This window comes from Notolepis coatsorum (genome assembly GCF_963971535.1).
Source record: "Notolepis coatsorum genome assembly, chromosome: 9".
In the NCBI taxonomy this organism is placed as follows: Eukaryota; Metazoa; Chordata; class Actinopteri; order Aulopiformes; family Paralepididae; genus Notolepis; species Notolepis coatsorum.
Window position 1 is genome coordinate 73,337,356 of NC_140173.1, and position 22,155 is coordinate 73,359,510.

Genomic DNA, 22,155 nt, shown 5'->3' on the forward strand with positions numbered 1-22,155 from the left:
TCCTCTTGTTAAGGTGTCAGGATGGGTTTCTACGCCTGTCTAACATCTTGCATCGTTGTGTTTTTTCAGAAATTAACATGGTTGACAGAGATGCTTTGAATGTGAGTATTTATGTTTTTGAATATATTCCCTAGACTCCCAAAGTGTTGGGAGGGTTTCATATACAATAACGCTACATGGATTGTTATGGATGGACGCACCATAACTTATGATGAAGCTGTAAGAGACGCTACGGACCTTTCCATTGTTTCTACTGTATATTCTCATCATCTCAACCAGCCTTGTGTACAGTAGTACCAATATTTATCATAATACTAAAAATATTGAATGGGTGATGAATGAGGATTATCAACTGAAATTGCCGTTTCTTCTTTCAGGAAAAGGAAGATCCAGGGACACTCAAAGTGGTTCATTTTGGACTGGTTTAAACAGAACACGTATAAAGCTTCAGCAGGGACTGGTTTAAAAAGAACATGTATAAAGCTTCAGCAGGGACTGGTTTAAACAGAACATGTATAAAGCTCCAGCAGGGTTTTTTTTTTAAAAAGAACATGTATAATAATAATAATAATTGTTAGACTAGAAGTCTTTATTTGTCATGCAGTTTTAACACACACATGCGAGATGGGCGACCCACAGGAACACACACACACATGCACTGAGTCACCGATGAAATGTCTCTCTGCACTTTTCCCATCCCGTTGTCCTTCCCCCCATGGGCAGCCGGGAGCAACGTGAGCCGCGCCCTGGGGACCAATCCAAGTGCTCCTGTCCGTCTTCGTCAAGGACGCCACAGCGTTAGCGATCTGTTGTGCATGTTTTTCCATTGGGTTTATCTTATCGGGGGGGAAACCCTTGCGAGCACGGGGAGAACATGCAAACTCCACACAGAAAGGCCTGGGAGATACCCCACCTGAGTACCTGGCATCATGGAAACCTGGTCCCCAAGCGGGAATCGAACCCTGGACCTTCTTGCTGTGAGGCGACAGTGTTAACCACTACACCACCGTGCTTCAGCAGGGACTGGTTTAAAAAGAACATGTATAAAGCTTCAGTAGGGACTGGTTTAAAAAGAACATGTATAAAGCTTCAGCAGGGACTGGTTTAAAAAGAACATGTATAAAGCTTCAGTAGGGACTGGTTTAAAAAGAACATGTATAAAGCTTCAGCAGGGACTGGTTTAAAAAGAACATGTATAAAGCTTCAGCAGGGACTGGTTTAAAAAGAACATGTATAAAGCTTCAGTAGGGACTTTCTCCAACTGGACAGATTATTTTTATAAGCGTTTTCTTTTTTACATCTGATCTCATTTGTAAATATTGGGGATAAATGGGGAACCTAATTTGTCTATCACTGTATGTAACTGTAGATGATTATGATTATCCTGATCATTTATCAAATACATATATTATTATTATTTAGCTCTTAGGTTTAAAGGGATAGTTCAGATTTTTAGACATTAAGTTGTGTGAAATACTCACCAGTACAAAGGCTTACTTACAGAGTCCCGTGGTCAGAGTTCTGGCTGGTTTCCGAGCGAACCGGAAAGCAAACGGAGTCACAAAACCAAAATGTTTTAATCCACACCACAACATGCAGGCAAATGACTTTACCTATTTCTAACACCAAAGCATCGTCCTCCAGCACTTTGGATTCTGCTGCTATCACTTGGCGGTTGGCACAATTGTATTCCTTGGGAAAAGCTGGTGAATTACTACGTACTAGAGCTGTCTCACAGCCGGTAATGCAGCCGATCAGCTGTTTCACAATTCTGGAGGCCGATCATTTTGTGTTAGAAATAGGTAACCCTTTTACCTGCATGTAGTGGTTAAAACCACGTTTCTGCTGTTTTGCTGTCTGTCTAAAGCTTCCTGGTTCGCTCAGAAAGTGTCCAGAACTCTGACAACTGGACTTGTGTACCTAAGCTATAATAGCTTTACTTCCACTACACTACTGAAGTATTTCATACAACTTAATGTCCAAAAAATCCCAACTATCCCTTTTAAGTAGTCAGTTTAAGACAGATAACTTAGTGCAGGAATGAGGCCTTATAATGTATTACAGATGTTATCATATATACTGTATGTAAATTAAATAGATAGAATAGAATCTCTTTAATGCTAAGTAGTAGCAGCAGCAGCAGCAGCAGTAGTAGTAGTAGTAGTAGTAGTAGTAGTAGTAGCAGTAGCAGCAGCAGCAGCAGCAGCAGCAGCAGCAGCAGCAGCAGCAGCAGCAGCAGTAGTAGTAGCAGCAGCAGCAGCAGCAGCAGCAGCAGCAGCAGCAGCAGCAGCAGCAGCAGCAGTAGTAGTAGCAGCAGCAGCAGCAGCAGCAGTAGCAGCAGCAGCAGCAGTAGTAGTAGTAGTAGTAGTAGTAGTAGTAGTAGTAGTAGTAGTAATAATAGTAATAGTGGTAGTAGTAGTAGTAGTAGTAGTAGTAGTAGTAGTCTTCTTTACATGTACCAGGAATTTGTCCCCTGCATTTAACCCATCCAACGATTTAGGAGCAGTGGGCAGCCAAGCACCCTGGTTTGAATGGAATTTCAACTACTGAAAATGGCAGATTACTGTATAATCAATCTTGAATTATCATGTAACGGTACTAAATTCAGATCATATTTGTTGCCTATCAATGTTGATTTGATCCCAGTTAACAATGCCTATCCATGTTGATTTGATGCCTATCCATGTTGATTTGATGCCTATCCATGTTGATTTGATGCCTGTATACATGCTACAAACAGTAGGCCTATTGCCTACTGCTTTTTCCTCAAAAGATTGTATTAGTATTTAATAAAGGGTAGTTATATTGTACTTTTATTGTATATTGTAAGATTGTATGGTCTTAACATCCTAACATGACAAGAAGATATCTTAAAACTGGCCATGCTGAAGAAAAATAAAGTGATAGAGGCCCTCCTTCCTCCATCTCTTGTGATATTACATGTGGCTGTGTGAGTATATTGTGTGTGTGTGTGTATATATATATATGTGTTTGTGTGTGTATATATATATGTTTGTGTGTATATATATGTATGTTTGTGTGTGTGTGTGTGTGTGTGTATAGATATTTGTGTGTATGTGTGTGTGTGTGTGTGTGTGTGTGTGTTGACCGAGATTACAGGCCACAGTTTTATTCATGAACGGGAGCCAACAAGCGACTTTAAAGCGTCGCGCGGAGCCCCTTTCCTGAACAGCAGCCCCAGCCGTGTCAGAGCTGTCGACGCGCCGTGCTCGCCGGCTAATCTGACAGCACCGCGAGCCCTAATCCCTCACTGTATCCTAATCTATTTACTTTGCATTCTAAGAGGATTTCCACCAAAAAAAATATACAAGAAGCGATGTTGGGAAATGGACAGAAGATCAGCGAGGATGCTTTTCTGTGTGCTCTTTTTTTTGTTTTGTTAGTTTTGAGAAAAACTAGAAAATCATTGTATGTTTTTGGGGGTCGATCCCTGTGCAAGAGGGATGGGTGAAAGGAATTACATTTCTGACTGATACTAATACTTCTCTTGTGTAAACATCAAAATGTTATATTTCCTCTCTGATGATACAGTCGCACAGCAGCGGCTGAGATAAGTGGCATCTGTCATTGCCTTCAGTGTATCTCTTGACACATTCATAATTTACAAACTAAGGCAGCATTATCTCCTAATTGTGTGACTTGACGGCTTGAATAAAAGCTGCAAAATTGCTCAACAGCTGAACACAAGTCCCTCGCGTCCCGGTGATGGCCTAAACATGAGCTTTTTGGCATACAAATGGTTAAATATCTTCATTCGCGACACAGTAAACAAAGTCCTGCAAAGGACAAGACCATCGACTCCCCTCTGTTAACCTTTAAATCGTTATTTAAAGGCCCAATCCGTGATCCAAACATAAACAAATGGATGGCCCTGACGCATACCCCCAAAGAAATAGTAATAGAGAATTATTTTAATTCTCTTCTCTTAACTGAGCTCTTGGACTAGCACTAAACGACTGGTAAATATGAGTTTTTAATTGTTTTCGCTTAATTTTCTGACTATAAAAGGTCTGTTTACATTGGTAGTGTTTAATGTTAAACGCTGGAGTAAAACGGATCTACGCGCCAATTTACGATGGGTTAAGAAAGTTTCACAAAGTGTGTATTTTCTATCTACAGATCAATCTCTTCTTAAAATGTACGTGATTTTTACCCCACGTTGATATGATTACAAAAAAAGATCACTGATTGGGGCTTCATAAAATAATAGATATGCTTGATATTTTTTTAAACGTGGCCATGTAAAACATTTCATTATGTTCAAATCTTCTGCCATCTGAGATGGCTTGGAGAGGTAGGCTTATTAGCAGTATTAACATACCGGGGTGTTGGAGCTGAGAAACGACCTTGTTAGCATTTGGAAATGGACCAAGCCTCCAGCACTTGCTATTATCTGGGTTTTCCTCTGTGAAACTGTGTTTCTCCAGCTGCCTGGAGGACGAACCCCGCCTGCCTTACCGAGTCTAATGATGGCACTGGACTCATTATTCTGCTTCGGACTGTTGAATGTTTTATGGGTTTGATTGGTTCACTGATATTCACACGTCCACTCCTCAGCACATCCTAAACTCAAACATGATGAACGCTGTCAGTTATATAACCACCGGACACGTCCTATTACTCTAGAAATGGAAGGGTTGACGCTCAATTGATTAGAATGGTATAGTTCACTACAAACTAAAGTGCCCTTGCAGATCATTCAGTGTTAGTTAATGAAGATGCTTGAATCCTGAATGTTACATTAGATTAGATTCAAATTGATTGTCATTATACAGCACAGTACTAATCAGAATGTATGTACAGAGTTGTAGTATAATAAGTACAGTGATGCAGGTGTAAAGACAGCTGGTAGTAGTCATACGGTCCAACAGCATAACTAAGAGTAGGATATGTACAGATATGTAAAATCCTATGTGCAGGTAAATACAGACAGGTGTGGATATATATATATATATATATATATGTGGTGAGAATAAATATATATATATGTTGTGTGTGTCAATGACTGCAAGAGCATTTGTACAAGTTTATTTTGTTCTTTCGAATTCCAGTAATGAAGCACCCGCCGCGTATTGTATCATATGTACAAATATTCTTCAGTGCTCATATACTTAATTGATTGTCATATTTGTCATATGCCCACTAAATGTATATTCCATTTGATGAAATGAGAACTTTTGAAAACAACAGAGTAGAGAGTAGACACTGTGAAATGCAGATTTGGAGTTGGAACCATTGGTGCTTAAAGGCCAATAAGTCCGGGTTTAAGCCCCTCCCAGGGCTGAGAGATCGAAGGGAGAGACAAGTTGTGACTTGGGACGAGGGCCACCGCATCCTTTCCAGCCCCCAGCCCCCCCCCCCCCCAATACCTTTCCACTCTGTTTCCTCCGTCCCTCCTTGACGTAACAGATCTATGTGATTGGAGGAGGAAAGGCAGTGTCCCCATCATGCTGCTTTCACCAGTCAAGCCCTGTGAGATCTATGATAAGCTCCTTCAACAGGAGGAAGGAAGGAAGTGGTTGGCCATTGCGCTGACCTTGGAACAGTTCCCCTTCTCATCATTCTCCCCGCTTTACTTCCACCCATCAATAATCGGTGATCGTCCTATGCAGATTCTTCATATATTCAGAACAGGGGTCTGAAATTAAAGCCCTGGGCCTCGAGACTCGTGCTAGTCACCGCATAGAGAAGCCGGTGTATTGGCCTGGGTGTGTGCTGGGCTAAACCTATGCAAACCCACAAGGAATTCCATGAATGCACTCAGTACATTGTGTCATAGGGGTGACTAAGCTGCTTTCAACCCACCAGCTCTGCTATATTGGCCGCCTGGACTGGACTGTGAAATCCCCTCATAGGACCAGTGCTACTTTCACCTTGTATGAGTTTGGATGTGCTGCACTCAAGAGGTTACCGCTGGCTTAATACGTAAGCATAGCTGTATGTCAGCCTGGAACAGGTTCCTCTTTTGGAGTTTACATTTAAAAATCTCTAAATGAGCTAGGGATGCACCGCTACAGACACTGGTGTAAGATATCGGTCCGATACCAGGTTAAAATGGAATATCGGTATCGGAGAGTTTCTCCAATACCAAAATCTGATACCAAGAAACACGTCATGTCTAACGTGCCAGAAATCAAAGCAGGGTGACTCAATTTGCTGCATTTTTTACACGTTAACTATCTTTAACCCTTTCACTACCACATTACGGAAGGTTAACCCTTTCACTACCACACTATAGAAGGTTAACCCTTTCACTACCACACTAGAAGGTTAACCCTTTCACTACCACACTACAGAAGGTTAACCCTTTCACTAGCACACTACAGAAGGTTAACCTTTCACTACCACACTACATAAGGGTTAACCATTTCACTACCACACTACAGAATGTTAACCCTTTCACTGCCACACTACAAAGTGTTAACCCTTTCACTACCACACTACAGAATGTTAGCCGTACACTACCACACTACAAAGGGTTAACCCTTTCACTACCACACTACAGCAGGTTAACCTTTCACTATCACACTACAGATGCATAACCCTTTGTAGTGTGGTAGTGAAAGGGCTCATGGAGAAAAATACATTATATCTCAATATTTTTTTGTCAAATGACTGTCCCAAGTCTATAGTGTTCATTAACCCATTGAAACCGTCAAACACATTTGTGTGTATACAGGCTATATAATGCATTATTAGCAGGCGTTTTAGGTCTAAAGGGGTTAAAGGTATCGATATTGGTATCGGGACTGACAAAGTCAGATCAGTGCGTCCCTAAAACAAGCCCAATCTCTTCCTTTGTCACCAGACAAAAACAAGTCTTGGGGAAATAAAAGGCGGCAAAGCCACTTCCACCACCCACACCAATTACACGTTTGATCGTGGTACTCTGGCTGCGTGGGTACATTAATGAAACAAGAAGCAATGGACAAAAACAAGACCTTGTTTGACAAAGAGGAGAAACCGGAGATGGCAACCCTGACTACACCCATGTCGGTGTACAGTTGACCCCGGCCTAACCTCCACCTGTAAATCCCCCCCCCCCCCTAGCCTTTCCTCTCGCTCCTCGGACCGTCCTATGAACACACTGGGATGCCAAGGTCTGGCGACACTCAACAGCCAATGAAAGACCAGTGTTTTGTTGCCCTTCTTCGGAATGGAAGGCGAGAAAACAGTCCCAGCATGCAGGCTGCTATCAGTGCATCTCCAAGCCCTTTGGATCGCTCTCTCTCTCTTTCTCTCTGTCTCTCACACACACACACACACCTATCATATTAATGCATTTATCAGGATCTGTTGGGTGTCACAAACCACACACGAGGATCAGTATGTCTGTCTGTCTGTCTCTTTCACACTCGCACAGATACAGATCACAACCACTCATGCAAAAAAGGTCCAGCACAGTTCCAGTTCATTTCCTGGACAAGTCTGTCTGCAAAATGTCAACAGGTATTTGTAACTCTGGGAGTAGCCTATCGACAGAAGCACACATACATTCACTTGAGTAGAGGAGAGGCCAAAGGGTCAACGGTTCACAACAGGCCAAGTGATGCAATCGATTGTCCTATAAAAGACAAAATACCTCGCGACCTGTTCTAAATTCAGTACAAAACAGAACACATATACAATGTCCATTCGAAGCACGGCACGAATTTGGATTCCAAGCGCAAATAAGTGGTGTGGTATGCCAAACAAGGGGATTCACTAAATAACTTGATTGCACTTTAACTGTATTTTTTCCTCATGCTCCTTTCCTGCTCATCGAGACAGGTTTTCACAACAGCAGGCCATGTTGGAATGGTTTTACAATGAGAAGGCATCTCTCCCCCCTGGCTTCATTTGAATGATTATCTTCTCTTTATAGAATATAAATACTTTATTTATCCTGAGGGAAATTCAGCTGGAGTGTGATACACAGTAGCAACAGCAGTTAATTCAGGTGCACTACTTTGGAATGCAGTTTTGGGAGATACATTTCAAATGTAGAGATGTTAAAAAGTTCTATTGTATATTTTCACAACTGAAAACACAGCATCCTGTGGGTTCCCTGGGACACTGACGCTAGAAAGCATAACTCAAAAGTTACTGTTTTACTGCTATTATTTACAATGGCAGGGACTGCAACTTTGTTTACAAGCATATTCTAGACTTATGTTGGGTTCACAGTGTCTCACAATGAGTTTATTTAATTAATTTATGATGACAGAATCGTTTTAAGAATCACATACAGAGTATAGCTGCTTTGGAAGCTAATTGTAGGCTTTGTAAATGTAAACAAATTCCCTTCCCCCAAAACTGTGTGCATCTTTAAGCAGAGGTGAGAGGAGATAATGCCTTCAGACAGGTATTATTATGAGACAGGTAATAGCTGAGTATTCTGCGTCATCTCAGGTCTGTTTACATAAGCTGGCCAGTTTTAGCAGAAACCAACTGTTTAACCTCTGTGTTGTGGAACTGGTGTGAAACGTGTCAGGGTTAAATAAATGCTTTATACTGAGCAGCATGCATCCAGGAGTTACCTAGTTGTTGTCTTGAATGAGAGCGTGTATTTTAAGGTAGCTGTTGTGCTGATGATTCAGAAATACCAGGCTGTGTAAAACATGCAGCAAATGTTACAGAGCACACACATTCACAAACTGCTTCAAATCCATCTGGCTACATCTGATATGTCCTCTGGGTGTAACATCTACTCTGTAAGTCATTAGAAAAGGCCATCCCAGGCCATCAGGATGCTCAACGAACAATAACACTATATGTAACAACCATCAAATGCACTCACAGCACACACATCTGCACACGCACACACTCACTTTAAACATACAACTCACTGCAGCACCCACTTTAACCACTTTAGTACACCTAAGCACACTTTATATTTATCGGTATAGAATTTGCACTACAACCCATACCTCATTACACCTTACTGTAAATTATATTGTACCTAAATTGTACCTCATCCCACTTCTGCTTTGCACTGTATAGTATATTGTATGGTAACTCAGTTACTTCTACTCTACATAGAGCATTGTATGTATATATGTATATACTGAACATTTTTGTCTACGTACTTGACTTCTATTTTATACTTATTTTATTATCTATCTCTTGTCTAGCACAGTCTCTGGAGCGGAACAGAAAGAAGCATTTTGTATAAAAGTATTCTGTACTTCTGTATGACAACTAAAGAAACTTGAAACTGGATCTAAAAATAAATACAGTATGATCGATATTTTATGTTGTGGAAATTATATTATTTTATTCTAATGCAATTGTTTACGTGAAACATACTTAAAATGTTATAGACACATTTTAAGCAAATGTAAGTCCTTGAAATTTTGTTTTTGGTCAAATGTCAGCTCCTTCAGTTTGATCCATTTCAATCATGAAACTCTTGTTCCTTTGAAAGCTCTCAATGGGCTGATATTGTGTAGACATGGATGCAGTACTGAAGGAGCAAAACAAACACAATCACTGTTATGCATACAAATATTGTACCTTCAAGTGAGGTTGATATTGCAATTTTTTTCCAAGAGACCAGTAAGGGGAAAATAATAATAATAATAATAATAATAATAATAATAATAATAATAATAATAATAATAATAATAATAATAATAATAAAGTAAAGTAAAAATCAGAATCTAAGTAATACTTGAAAGCCTATGGGGTGTATTCATGCAGGAAGCAGCTGAGAGTTGATATAGCATCATAAAGGAGCAGCCAGAAGCTGCCATATCGATAGCCTAACAAAACTATCAACTGTGCACCAAATGGTACATCCTTTTGGAATTTGAAAAGTACTTTTTGAGGGGGAATTATTGCAATTGAGGGTTTAAATATAGGCTATTATGTCACTTTTTCTAAACAGAATATTATGGCCCATGGCCTACTTAGTTTATTTTATACAGACTTTTCTTTTGGCTCATTCTTGAGGGTGATGACACTGTATCACTGTCATATTCAAGCACACTGAGTGTACAGCCGCACTGATGAGTCTATATAGTTGGTGCATTTCAAGCCATTCTTAACGTTATTTCATTATTATTTCATTACTATTATTGTAACGAGCCTTGGCGAGATATTTCTTCAACGTGGGGTGAAGGGGTTTAATAATTATTTTAACCATGATGTTTAGACCTGTGTCCTCACGTTATTTTTATCCATCGTTGGGTTATATATAGTGTATTATTCCCAAATATATTTTTTTTATTACATTCCCATTTTCAATTGGGGTGAAAAGTTTGCCACACATGTAAATTCGTTAAGCCTATAATTTGTTATTTAAGTTTAGTTTAAAAAAAACTATTTAAAAACTATTTTGAAACGTTGAAAGAGTTTATATATGCTAGCTATCATAGTCTAAATGCTGGATAAGGCCTAGTATAGGTCTAAATTGTGTGCAGGGCATGAATCAATGTAAAATTGATACAATGTCAAGATTATTCTTGCCATTTAGATTGTTCGTTAACGGGTTATGGGTTATGGGCTACGTGTCAACGTTTGGAACATGGTTTGGATTTCATTACAATAATGAAGCTTTAATTTCCCCACACATCGGAGGTAGGCCAAGCATATACCCTGCTTAGACCTCCTCTCCGCGTTTGAATGTGAGCAGGTGTTTCAGGGTGAGGGGGGTATGGGGGGCAGGGGGGGGGGGGGCTATGAAATTCTTTAAACAATTCCCAAGATTGGTTGCAAATGTTTGTTTGATGCAAATTTGACAAATCCGCTGGTGTTTGTGTACACTCACAGAGAACCCAGCGCGTCTTACAAACACTGTCGAGCAAACATGTTTAATGTTCTCGTTGGCAATATATTTATTCAGCTGCCGCATGGCCTACTCGTCATTTACATATCGAGAGACCACACTGTAAAAAAATAAATGTTTTTTCCACTGGAAATTCACTGTACTATTTTACAGATTACTTTTGTTTTTCTACTTTAAGTGTAAATGCCATACAAATACAGTAAATGGCCTTTTATCAAAAATATTAACCATTAAATAAAGGTTGTAATCTGTAAATGTATTTGATTTTACTGTAATTTGACAGTAAAAGTATTTAGGAACCATTGATGCCAGACATTTACCGTTTTCTTGCAGCTTTTTTTCTTACAGTGCAGGCACCGGGTAACTAAAACAAGACGTGTACTTCCATCTATCCATGCATTGCAGTCTAAATTATAAATTTATGGAATTAAGCATATACGGCGTTTGCACGACTTAGCCTATATTGATCTTTGAAATATAACTTACATCAGGTTGGTTCGTGGCTTATTATCAGAGGGGGGTAGGCCTGGATGAGCAGGCTGATCACAGCCTTTAATCAGGTCGGGGGATGGGGGTGGGGGCGTATAATAAGACATCCAAATGGCATTAGGAGGAACATGCCCTCTTATAAACACACTAAGTGAATTCGTGTTTGGGATCTGTCCATTGTCAAACCGGTGCCTGCATGTGAAACCTCGTCAATGGCCTTCCCTGACTGACTGTTAAAACATGCACGTCTCAACAACCTTGCCAGAGCAGACTTTTTCTCTTTTTAATGTGCTTATGCCTGCGAGCTGCCTCCCTCTCTCACACACACACACACACACACACACACACTCCCCCTCTACATTCTGACCTGCTAACCTGCCCCACCTACGTAATTACCGCATCACAGGCGGTGCAATAGCTGCGGGTTGTTTTGGATAAACCACCACGGCGCTTAGGCACAAATACCGCGCTGTAATTATCACGCCATTACAGTCGCGCATTCAATTACGCCTCGATCAAATGTGTACGGCTCAATATTTAGGGACTTTTAACGCGGCATGCAGTCAAAAGACATTTCGCCTCCCTAAAGCAAAAGGACTGATGTTAGTGTTTCAATTTGACAGGATTAAAATGGATGCTCTCTCAAATGGAAATGTGGGTCTATATGCAGACCCAGCTTGTTTTAATTATGGGCTAATTTGCATATATCCAGTTAAACATAGTTTAATTAGAATTTCAACAAGCTTTTAAACAAGTGTGACTAGTTCAAATGGGTAAAATACTAAACTAAATGGGCTATATAATTTACTGTGTGCATGCATATATAACCTACCACCTGAAACAAAAACAAACCCACAGCTGGACCTCTGATATGATTCGAATCGGGGCACAAACAGAATCCACTATGAAAAATGAGTTAACTGATCTTTATTGGATGAACATGTATGTAAGGGTGGTCGCCTTAAGATACATTCAACATTTAACTGTCATTTTGGAACTGTTAATCCACATTCCCTCAAAATGATTTGACTCCAACCAAGTCAAGTGCTGCCGTTAAAATACGTCCAATATCACGATTGGCAATGCCCTTAGAGGTCTGTCTGAAAATGTATAGGCTATTACTTTCAAATAATATCTGAAAATTGTAACCTGAATAAGTATCCAGTATAATTTGCATCTATATTTTAGATTTAGGTTTCCATGACATTTCAAATTGCCAAAAGTATTTTTTTTTCTGCGGAAAACAATGTATATAAAACGGAACTTTATGGCCAATTCGTTCTCTTTGGAATAATTGGAAAGATTTACATACAGTTTTTTTTTTCAAAGTTGTAATAAACAATTTCAAATTGAGAAACACCAACTAAACCTGGTCATTGTAACTGACCCAATTACATATTTACATATTTCAGCTCCTCGGCGTATAGCTGACTAAAAATCTCTTTCATCCTAAAATAATAAAAACTATACACGATTTGATTGGGTAGGAGGTAAGTGCGCACTGTGCAGTCAGTTCCTGTGCGCGAGCAGACAGGGTGTTGTAGGCTATTCCTCTGCCATTCCAGACACAACAAGCCCATTAAGAGCCATGACACTGGTGGTCAAGGGGAGTTTGGTTGAAACAACGTTTTGAAAACAGTCTTGCGACTTAACGTCATCCAAGAGCTTCTTAAAAACCATTCTTCATTGATAACAAATAAAAACGAGGTGGCCCACAGCAGCCCCTGATCTACCGTTCTCTCTCTCTCTCAAAGGGACTAGTATACCGTTTATTTAGATGGGAGAAAAAGTCCAATTGGTGAGCAATCCTGCAACTATGTTGTTACTGCAAGGGTCATAGTAATTTTTTGTTCTTAAAAACAACCAATACACTATTAGGAAACAGAAAGTGAGGGGGGGGGGGCTGATCACAAGACTTGGAACCTCCAGGAAGCCTGGTCTTTGTAGTCCAAGCAGTCTGTAGTGTTAAAGTTGAGCTTCCATGAGGAGGCTGCAGTCTGCTCTTTGTAATCCAGGCAGTCAGAGGAGTTGAAGGCCAGGCCGGAGCCGCCGTAGGCCTGGTGGTGGTGGTGATGGTGGTGGTGGCCCGAAGACTGGCTGATGTGGTGGTGCGGGTGGCCGGACATGGAGGAGGCGGTCATGGGGCTAAGCTGGTGAGGGTGGTGGTGAGAGTGCATGGGGGCCAGGTAGGAGCCACAGTCCACCCCGCTGAAGTAGGAGCTGGAGGGGGCGGGGTAGCCCTGGCCGTAGCCCGCCGTCTGGTTGTAGGACATGGGGTAGGTGGCGGCGGCGGAGGAGGAGCCCGACACGGAGCGCTGCATGCAGGAGGCGTTGGACGGGGGTCCCGGATCGGGCAGAGGAGCGGCCGCGGGGGCCGGGGCGTTGTTGCCGGGAGAGATGGCGGGGCTCCAGATGGAGGACACGGTGCCGATGGAGGTAGAGGTGCTGCTGAGGGCCGCGGGCCCGGTGTGGTTGTTGTTGTTGTTGTTGTTGTTGTTGTTGTTGGTGGAGGAGGAGGACGAGGAGGAGCCGGTGCTGGAGACTGCGGGCGGGGTGAACTGGCCGCTGCTCTCGGAGCCCGTGCTCTCCCTGGCCGGGGACGACTTCTTCTTAGCCGGCCTGGCCTTGGCGCTGCTGCCACTCTGCTGCTGCTGTCGGCACTTGGCCCTCCGGTTCTTGAACCACACCTATACACCAAACAAACCAGCCAGGGTTTAACAACCAGCATGCAGCAGCAACCTCAGCATTTCTATCGATGGGGACCACGTTCGGAGTACATTATGAGGGGAAAATTGGGGGTGATTAGCCGACAAGGTTAATTTCCACCTCAGCCCCCCCCATGGCTTGGAGCAGCCAGGGCTTCTAATTTCATACCTGGTAGACGCTGGTAAGATAACAGGCTATTGGGTTTCTCCACACAGTGAGGTAACTCTAGAGCACAGAGAGGGCTGGATCATGTAGTAGAGCATTTTGTTTCACACACATTCTGAGAATAACTCAAATTGTGAGAGAGAGAGAGGCTGCCTTGGTTTTCCCCTAATGCCTGTCTGTGTTGTGTTGGTAACAGGTTTGAACTATACAGGAGTCAAGTTTTAATTGGCTCCCATGAGATCACATTACTTGATACTAGTATTCAGTTACCTTAAAATAGTAATAAATTAATCAACCGATTCAGTTGAAGAAAAAGGTTTTCTAAATTATTTCACATGGCAGCACTACCTCATGCCTGTGACATAATTGTCTACTAAAATTAGAGAAACGTCAACAGGTAAACTGGCCCACTAGTGTGTGAGGCTTGATTGACTGAGGAATGCTAATGAACTGTTGAATTCAAGAGACTTATCAGAGAGGGGGGGGGGGGGGGGGGCCCAAAACACATCCACTCTCATCACGCGGGAAAAACATGCATAAAAGACAGTGGGGGATAATAAGTATTCTATGTGGAAACGGTTGAAATAGTTACCTGGACCCTGGATTCTGGCAGGTTGATTTTGAGCGCGACCTCCTCTCGCATGAAGATGTCCGGGTAGCGAGTCTTCCCAAAGAGAGACTCGAGGATGTCCAGCTGTGAGCGCGTGAACGTGGTCCTCTCCCTGCGTTGTTTTCTCGGCGTTGCTAAAGAAAAAAAAAAAGAACGAGCAAGATAATACAATTAACATATTTAACTTGGCTATGTTTGCGTTGTTGCTTGCTTGTTGTGAAAATGATGCATACTAATATTTAATTATAATTTTTTTTTTGTATAATACATTTTTGGTTTTGAAATCATGTGTGGTCATATAACGACCATTCGGTTTTGTAAGATCTTCCCAAGGAAACAAACAAACTTCTCTCTCGATTTATTTTGTGTGTATAGGTTAATGCATCCATCTAAATACATCTCAGTAGCCCTAATCCATGTGCTAAGCATAGCATATAATAAAATGCTATCGCCAAACATCTCTCAAGCTTTTCCCATTATTATAATAATAAAAGAGCACTATACCTCAAATACGCTATATATTCAATGTTCATATTCCACAAGCCTGAATATAGGCAGGTCGGTATTGCCGGACCTCTCAACATGTTAATGTAACCTTTTAGGACAAACATATTACCAGGACATAATAGGCCTCCGATCAGGTAAAGTTGATTGATCCTAAAAGGTTCCATGATCAACACGCTGAGAGCTCCGGCTGCCCCGGGCTATGAGAGCCTGCAGCAGGCCGGTGAAGAGGCCTCCTACCTGGGTAGCCCACTGACGGGTGCAGCAGGTCCATGGCAGCGCCGCTGAGCCCCAGGCCGTTCATCCCGTAGGGGGGCTGTTTGAGATATGACATCATACTAGTGGCAGAGACGGGTCCCCCCAAATCTTGCCAATAGTTCGATTTCCCCCGATGTTGCAGCTTGACGGAAGAGGGAACCAACGTAATTCACTGCAAACAAGATGGAAGGGAATCAAGTATCTGTTCCGCTTTCCAACAACTGAAACAATATTGTGAAAACGAGAGAAACCGTGGCTAATTTAGTAGTTTAATCATGCTCTCGTGAAAATAGACACAAACAGAGCTTATACGAGATCGATATATGCCGTGTTTTCATATAGCCCATGGCTTAAGTTAAAAGGCTACTAGGCGTTTGGGATTTTCCATAAATCGACATGGATTTGTATATACGTGTTATTTCAGTTGATAGACTATATTTATGGAGTATAGTCACATTTAACAGCATTCACCAATTTTCTAATTACAAATCATAATGTTAAAGGTCCTAATACAACGCCATGTAAGATTTATATATTAAATAAAGTAAAGTAGGCTCAGATAAAATGTAAAAAAGAAAATAGCCTAATTACAATTGCGTTGTAGCCTATGGAACGTAGATAATGGTTGGCTATTTTATTTATGGTTCAATAAAGTGTGTTACTCTATTATATAACTTGCCTTCGTGGGAGAGAAAAGTTGTGTTAAAAACTGGTAAATAAACAATATACAGTGAGGAGATGAAAGGCCTGCAGGATATTTCTCCGTATAGAGCCCATGTAACCCATGGTGACCTGTAGGCCTACACACAGAGACCAAACAGGGCACGGCTTAATTGTTAATAAAGTTCACAATATATAAATCAATTGTTTGGTTTCCTAAACTTTGTTGCAATTTGTTTGTGTAATGTCATTTGCAAAACACCTCCTTTGACGTATTAAAACGGCGGTTGGCATAAAGGATTTAAGGTAAAGAAGAAGTTTACACTAGTAGAATAAGTAGAAGAGTTTATAGTATAATATATTGACATTATGATGATGACTGATATGAAGAAGAGACTTTTTTATTTGATTTCACTAAAGTTTTAGGATAGTCTTCTGGTAGAGTGGACTTTAGTTGACGCTATATACTAGGCCCTTCAAATAAATCTGTACACTATAAATAACACCCCCCAAAAACAAATATAATAATAATAGGCCAATAACTCAACGCACCATTAACAAATACCATCAAACAGTCTACGTAATTATTGTGTATTTACAGCAGTTAGGGTTTTAGGCCGAAGTGTGATTGAGAAGGTCAGTCGGAGCTAATGCAATTGGAAAGTTATGTTGTTGTTTTTTTAATAGAAGTGTAAAACACCGCCGATATGATTATTGAGCTTGAATCGAATAATTACACGCCATTTATAATCAAACACAACACGAGAAAAGCTAATATTTAAAACGAGGACATCTAATGAATGTGTGAGGGGTTGGAATTGTTTTGCTCGGGCTCCCCTGACCCCTCGCTGGGCCCTCGGCTCCGTGTGTGTATTCCAACTACATTTCCAGTCCGGCATGAAGACTGGTGTGAAAAGGCGAGATCTTCGTGCAAATGAACTCAATTAGAATTTAGATTAGACCTCCGGGGGGAGAGGGTTTCAGAAGGGTCCTTATCAGCTAAATAAATTAACAAAAAACCAAAACACGCCTCTCCAATTATCTACTAAGTGGCTGAGACGTTTTTTTATTAATGGCCAATTGCTCTGCAAACTCTTACTTGAATTGGAACAGAAATATAAAAAATTATCTATAGTCTATTTGAAAAAGAAATAACGTCATTTATGTTTAGGTCCCCGTCAGGTGGCTTATCGTAATAAGCATGAATGCATCATTCCAAGACGAATACTTAAAACAAAAAGTAATAAATTGAAATACACACACACACATCATAATCATCTTCAGGGAAATACTTTTAAAAAAAAGTAAGCCGAAGCAGCCAACGTTTACAAAGCAGTTTCCTTTGACCATATGCTTTAAATTATTATGCTAATTATGCACACTTTTGGGGTCCCGTTACAGACCCGAATGAAGCACAAAAGAAAATAGAATCCAACCTAAAATAAGTGAGATTAAACGGGCAAAGCGACCTACCTTTGTCCGCTCCTTCCTTCCTTCCTCTCCCCCAGGTTCTCCCCGTGTCGGAGTCGCAAGAGCGGCGTAAAAGTATCCAGCAGCCGGAGAGGCGGTGTGTGGAGCTTCAGCCCGACCAGGGACTCGAACAGCCGACTCTCTCACAAACAAACAGCTCGATCGAAGTTATAATAATAACAACCGCGCACGCATGCCCCGACGTCCACGCGCTGTTGTGTGGTCGCTGTGGATGTTTCCGTGTTTTTTAGAACCTAATAAATCAAACTCATGTGCCCGGGCTTGTTGTCGTTGCGTCTGTCACTGTGTTAAGGTGATTGCTAATGTAGACGGATGGAGATGGATCACCTTCCCCACACTACCCTGCTGCCCCTCTATGAGCGGAGGACACCTGCGGATCCGCCCACTGCGTCCAATCAGCGCGCGCCGTTTCTCTGACAGACGGCCGAGGCAGCCACTCCACACGCAGACCGACTGGGAAGCCCCTCCTCTGACTGTCGGTCCAAGACACATTTATAGTCCATGGACAGATTTTAAAATGATGAAAATATTTCAGAGGTCCATTAGGCTAGAAAAGTGATTGAAAGTGTGTAGGCCTATACATTTATTATTCGCCTTAAAAACAAATAGCGACGCCGACATTTTACGCACGGGATTACCATAAACTAGAAGAGATTACTTGTGACTGACAACATACATTTTTAACTGATGCACTTATTAGTTTAGAACCAAGACAAGTCCTTTATAGAATCATTGGAGGGATATTTATGCTGAGCTTCAAACGAAAAACGACTACAGAAGCCTCAACATACAGGCCTTGGCCTATATGGACTGTAGGAGATACCTCGAACTATGGCCCTCTGCTAATATCTACGAGTGTTATTGCTGCTTTTACATTATGTGTTATTTTCCAGTGTGCTTTATTTTTTAGATTGTTTAGGCTATTTGCAACAACAAATCCGTTTTTAAACATAAAGCATTCAAAATATAAGCAAAAGGAGACCAACAAGCTGTTCTTCGACACAGCAAAGGCACCTTGCTTTTGTTTCAGAACAAAATGGTATATGATTATTTTCAGGTCATTACGGGTGCGTTTGGTTTTGTAGAGAGAGCTAAATGTTTAACTCCCATCCCACGGTTAGTTGATCAACAACAGAGGATGCACCGCTTGAAAGGTAATTCGGTTGGTGGTGGGAAGCTTCCACCGTCTATTATTATTATTATTATTCTTTTATGAACTGGTGGGATATTTAGGAATATCTATAAAAAATGAACGTGACAAATAAAGGGGGAAAAAAGTTAAATTTATCCATTTAAAAAATGTATTGTGACCCCCCCCCCCCGCCTCATGAATATTAATGAGGTCTAATCCTCATTTGAGAATGGTCGATGTATAAAGTTTAATAGGGATAGACCTCCAACTCACTATGGAGGAAATGTGAAAAGAATCCAAGAAAAACTCTGCCGATCCAGAAAATAAATCGGCACACAAGCTAAACGAGGACTGCGGTCACTGGATCAAATGAGGCACTTTTCCCAATTTTTTTTATGCTCATAAAGAAATGCCAACAAATGCAGTAACAGCGTGCGTGATGGAGATGCGCGCGGGACGGTGATCAGGCCTCAGCTCGGCTCCTTTGTGGATCTCAACCAAATCAACTCATTCTAATTGAGGCCCGAGCTGAAAGCGAGCTAATGTTCAAAGCAAGTGACCGCCGTATAGGAACGAAATTACATTTTTTTTTTTTACTTCTGTGGGGAAGCCAGTCAAAGAGGAGAGAGAGGCTTTGCGTGGCCTATAGAACTTTAAAGTCATCAACAAGAGCACTTTCAGAGAGATAATTTAGACGCCGCTCTATAAGCCGTCAATAGTCCGGGGACGAAAAAGAACAAAGTTATTTTGGAGTTGTGTGAAGGTCTATATATAGAGGAACAGTGGTGTTGTGGCCTGCATGGGTTCGAGTCTAAACACAGAGGGCCCAGGCCCGGGTGAGGCACTGCTCAGACCCGAACTCCACCACCCCCTCCAAACACAAACCGTATATATCCTCCTCCGTTGAATTATGCAAAAAGACCATTCAACAAAATATGGCACTCACGACACAAAAGAGACACACGTTATTCTTCTTACAATTCCCCCAGATTTCTTGTTTTTACTCCCGATGTGGCTAAGACCCCGAGATAAACCCCGAACAAGTATCAAGTGATCAAGTTGCACCAACCTTTTGTAATAAGAGTATTTTGTCTAATCCCAAATTGCAGTCGAATTTTCTTAATGCTGAGCTGGTTAAAGCCATGGGATTATAGGAAGCGAGGAGAGGAGAGGAGGGGGAAAAGTTTTGTCCCTTTAGCCGGCTGCAGGATTGGAGCAGAGGGGCTCCCATGGATGTTGTGTCGGTGCTTATTAAAACGATGATGCATAAAATACGGTATTGTAAGAGAGCGAGAGAGGCGAGGTTTGTCCCTTAGGTACATTTGTTGGAAGCAGGATGGGTGGATATTCATGCAGCGGCCGGGACACTTCTTCTCAACACCTGCGAGGTGAGGCCAGGAGACATCAAAGTGGCCCCCAGCCACAAGGCGCAGGAGATCATCCATTCAGCTGCAGGATCCTCAGCAACACACCGTGCTGCAGAGCAGGAGCGCCTTTATACAGACTTTTATTCCCTGTCAAACAGGGTCGTCTCGTCTATATGTGTTGTTCTTTCTCTCCTTCATATACCACCTGCAATATATAGGCTGCTCTCTCCGGCAGCTCGATGGGACCATCAGTCACGACGTGGGATCATCCAGCTATACCAATAGGTAAGAAACGCAATTCCTTCCCGTCATTCCATTTAGTTCTTTTTTCCTATTTGAATAAAATAAATGACCGAAGCCTTTTAATTCTATTCTCCTTCATCATCACCTGAATTGATTCGTCATTTGTGTGGAGCCTTCGGAATAATTATAGGCCTCCAAAATAAACAGTAATTCTAAAAACCTCAATAGCCATTATATGCAGGCATGAAAAGGAGATGCAAAAATGTTAATTGATTTGAACTGTTATTAAAATAGTATTGTTTTATTATTGGCCTATAACTAATGACACACATTCGTTTATTAATTTAGGAACAGGAGTTTAAAACGAGTTGTGTGTGCCCCATGAATAAAAAAATAAAATCGAATCCAAAAGGATGCAGGATTTTTGTCTGACAAATTGTGCGTATAAAAATAAGTGTTTAAAATGAATCCAGAGTCGAAAACGGCTGAAATAATTATAGCTCTCGGTATAACTTTGGTCCATCATTTAGATCTCGCTGCAGCTCTGATGCAGACAATTATTACAATCATTGCCTCTCAGTGCGTCCAGCCAGCAGCGACACAGACTCAGGGGCTTGTTCAGGCAACAAACACGCGTCCTGCACCGGGATCCTCTGAGCCGCGTTACCGGCGCTTTATTCCTCAGATTATAGCTGCCCTGGTAATAACCGCAGCATAATACAAACTAAAACAAAGCGCCTTAGGGGACATGATATGGATGTACAGTCGGTCCCAAGCAGAGAAGCGATCAGCAAATTAATTTGAAAGTATTAGAAAGGCCAGGGAGGACGTCTGCTGTCAAAAGCAATTGTCCTTATTTATAATGTGGGCTGCTGCAGCAGGACTGTGTGACGCGCCTCTCTCTCGAACCCCGGACCGGCCGAGGAGGGGAAACATCTGCTGCTCCGTACAAAGTGATTTCTCTAATCTTCCTCTGAGGAACAGAACAGGCTCGGCGCCGACCTCAAACAAAATTGAACGCAAATTCTAATTTATAAACAGCCGTAAATCGCAAGGGAATTGAACAGAGCGCCGAATAATAAGCATTGCTAAACAAGCTCACTATAGTGATAGGGGCCACTTATGTTCAGTTACTGGAGCTAAAAAGCAGTTGCATTTCAATAACTTCTTTGTTATGTGTGTGAAAACTTCCTGGAGAATATATATAGGCTATAGCTCAAGGGCTTTAGTGATATTATAGACCAATTATTTGTAAACAAAGCAAAACGGATGGGATTATAGTTTTTTTTGTGTGCAAAAACAAAAATATTCTGAGGTAGAAATGCACAAAAAAAAAAAAACATACAGGACATAATTTCAATAAAAAAATCACATCAAAACATTAACAATAAGCATTTAATTATTTGTAGAAATAGCAAGAGAAAAAAGAATGCCCACCTCCACAAAATAAAAATGCAAATGTCTATAGGCCATGAGATAAAAACCGACTGCCCAGGCCTATTAAATCTGAGGCCAAAAGAAAATAGTAGGTACCTATACAATAAAATACAACAAAACCATCTCAGAGTATGAAGGCATAGGGACGGTGCTGTTTTTATATGTTTATGTGCAAAAATGTAAATAAAAAGATAATTACAAAAAGAAAAGAAAGCATAGGGACTTTATTGATGACTTGGGTTATGACACTGGAATAAATAAACAGATAAATGTTCACACATAAAGACAGCTGCACCAGATGTGA

At 41.3% G+C, this 22,155-nt stretch overlaps 2 protein-coding genes across 2 annotated transcripts in view; one reads left to right on the forward strand and one right to left on the reverse strand.

Annotated features, from left to right (window-relative positions):
• wdpcp (WD repeat containing planar cell polarity effector) overlaps positions 1–2,043 on the forward strand; it is a gene marked incomplete at its 5' end in the record, with an annotated part of 118,208 nt that extends 116,165 nt beyond the window's left edge. The window contains 2 exons of the mRNA XM_084321911.1: positions 70–101; positions 378–2,043. Of these exons, the coding sequence (XP_084178037.1) occupies positions 70–101; positions 378–428 (83 nt within the window). The 3' untranslated portion in view covers positions 429–2,043. The remainder of the gene's footprint in view (positions 1–69; positions 102–377) is intronic.
• Positions 2,044–12,298: 10,255 nt separating this feature from the next.
• On the reverse strand, positions 12,299–17,795 carry otx1 (orthodenticle homeobox 1). The gene is made up of 4 exons (XM_084321344.1): positions 17,655–17,795; positions 15,504–15,693; positions 14,742–14,893; positions 12,299–13,965 (listed from the first exon to the last, which is right to left on the reverse strand). Exons 2-4 carry the CDS (start codon positions 15,598–15,600, stop codon positions 13,186–13,188), a joined length of 1,029 nt encoding a protein of 342 aa, XP_084177470.1. The 5' UTR covers positions 15,601–15,693; positions 17,655–17,795; the 3' UTR covers positions 12,299–13,185.
• Positions 17,796–22,155: the final 4,360 nt, after the last annotated feature.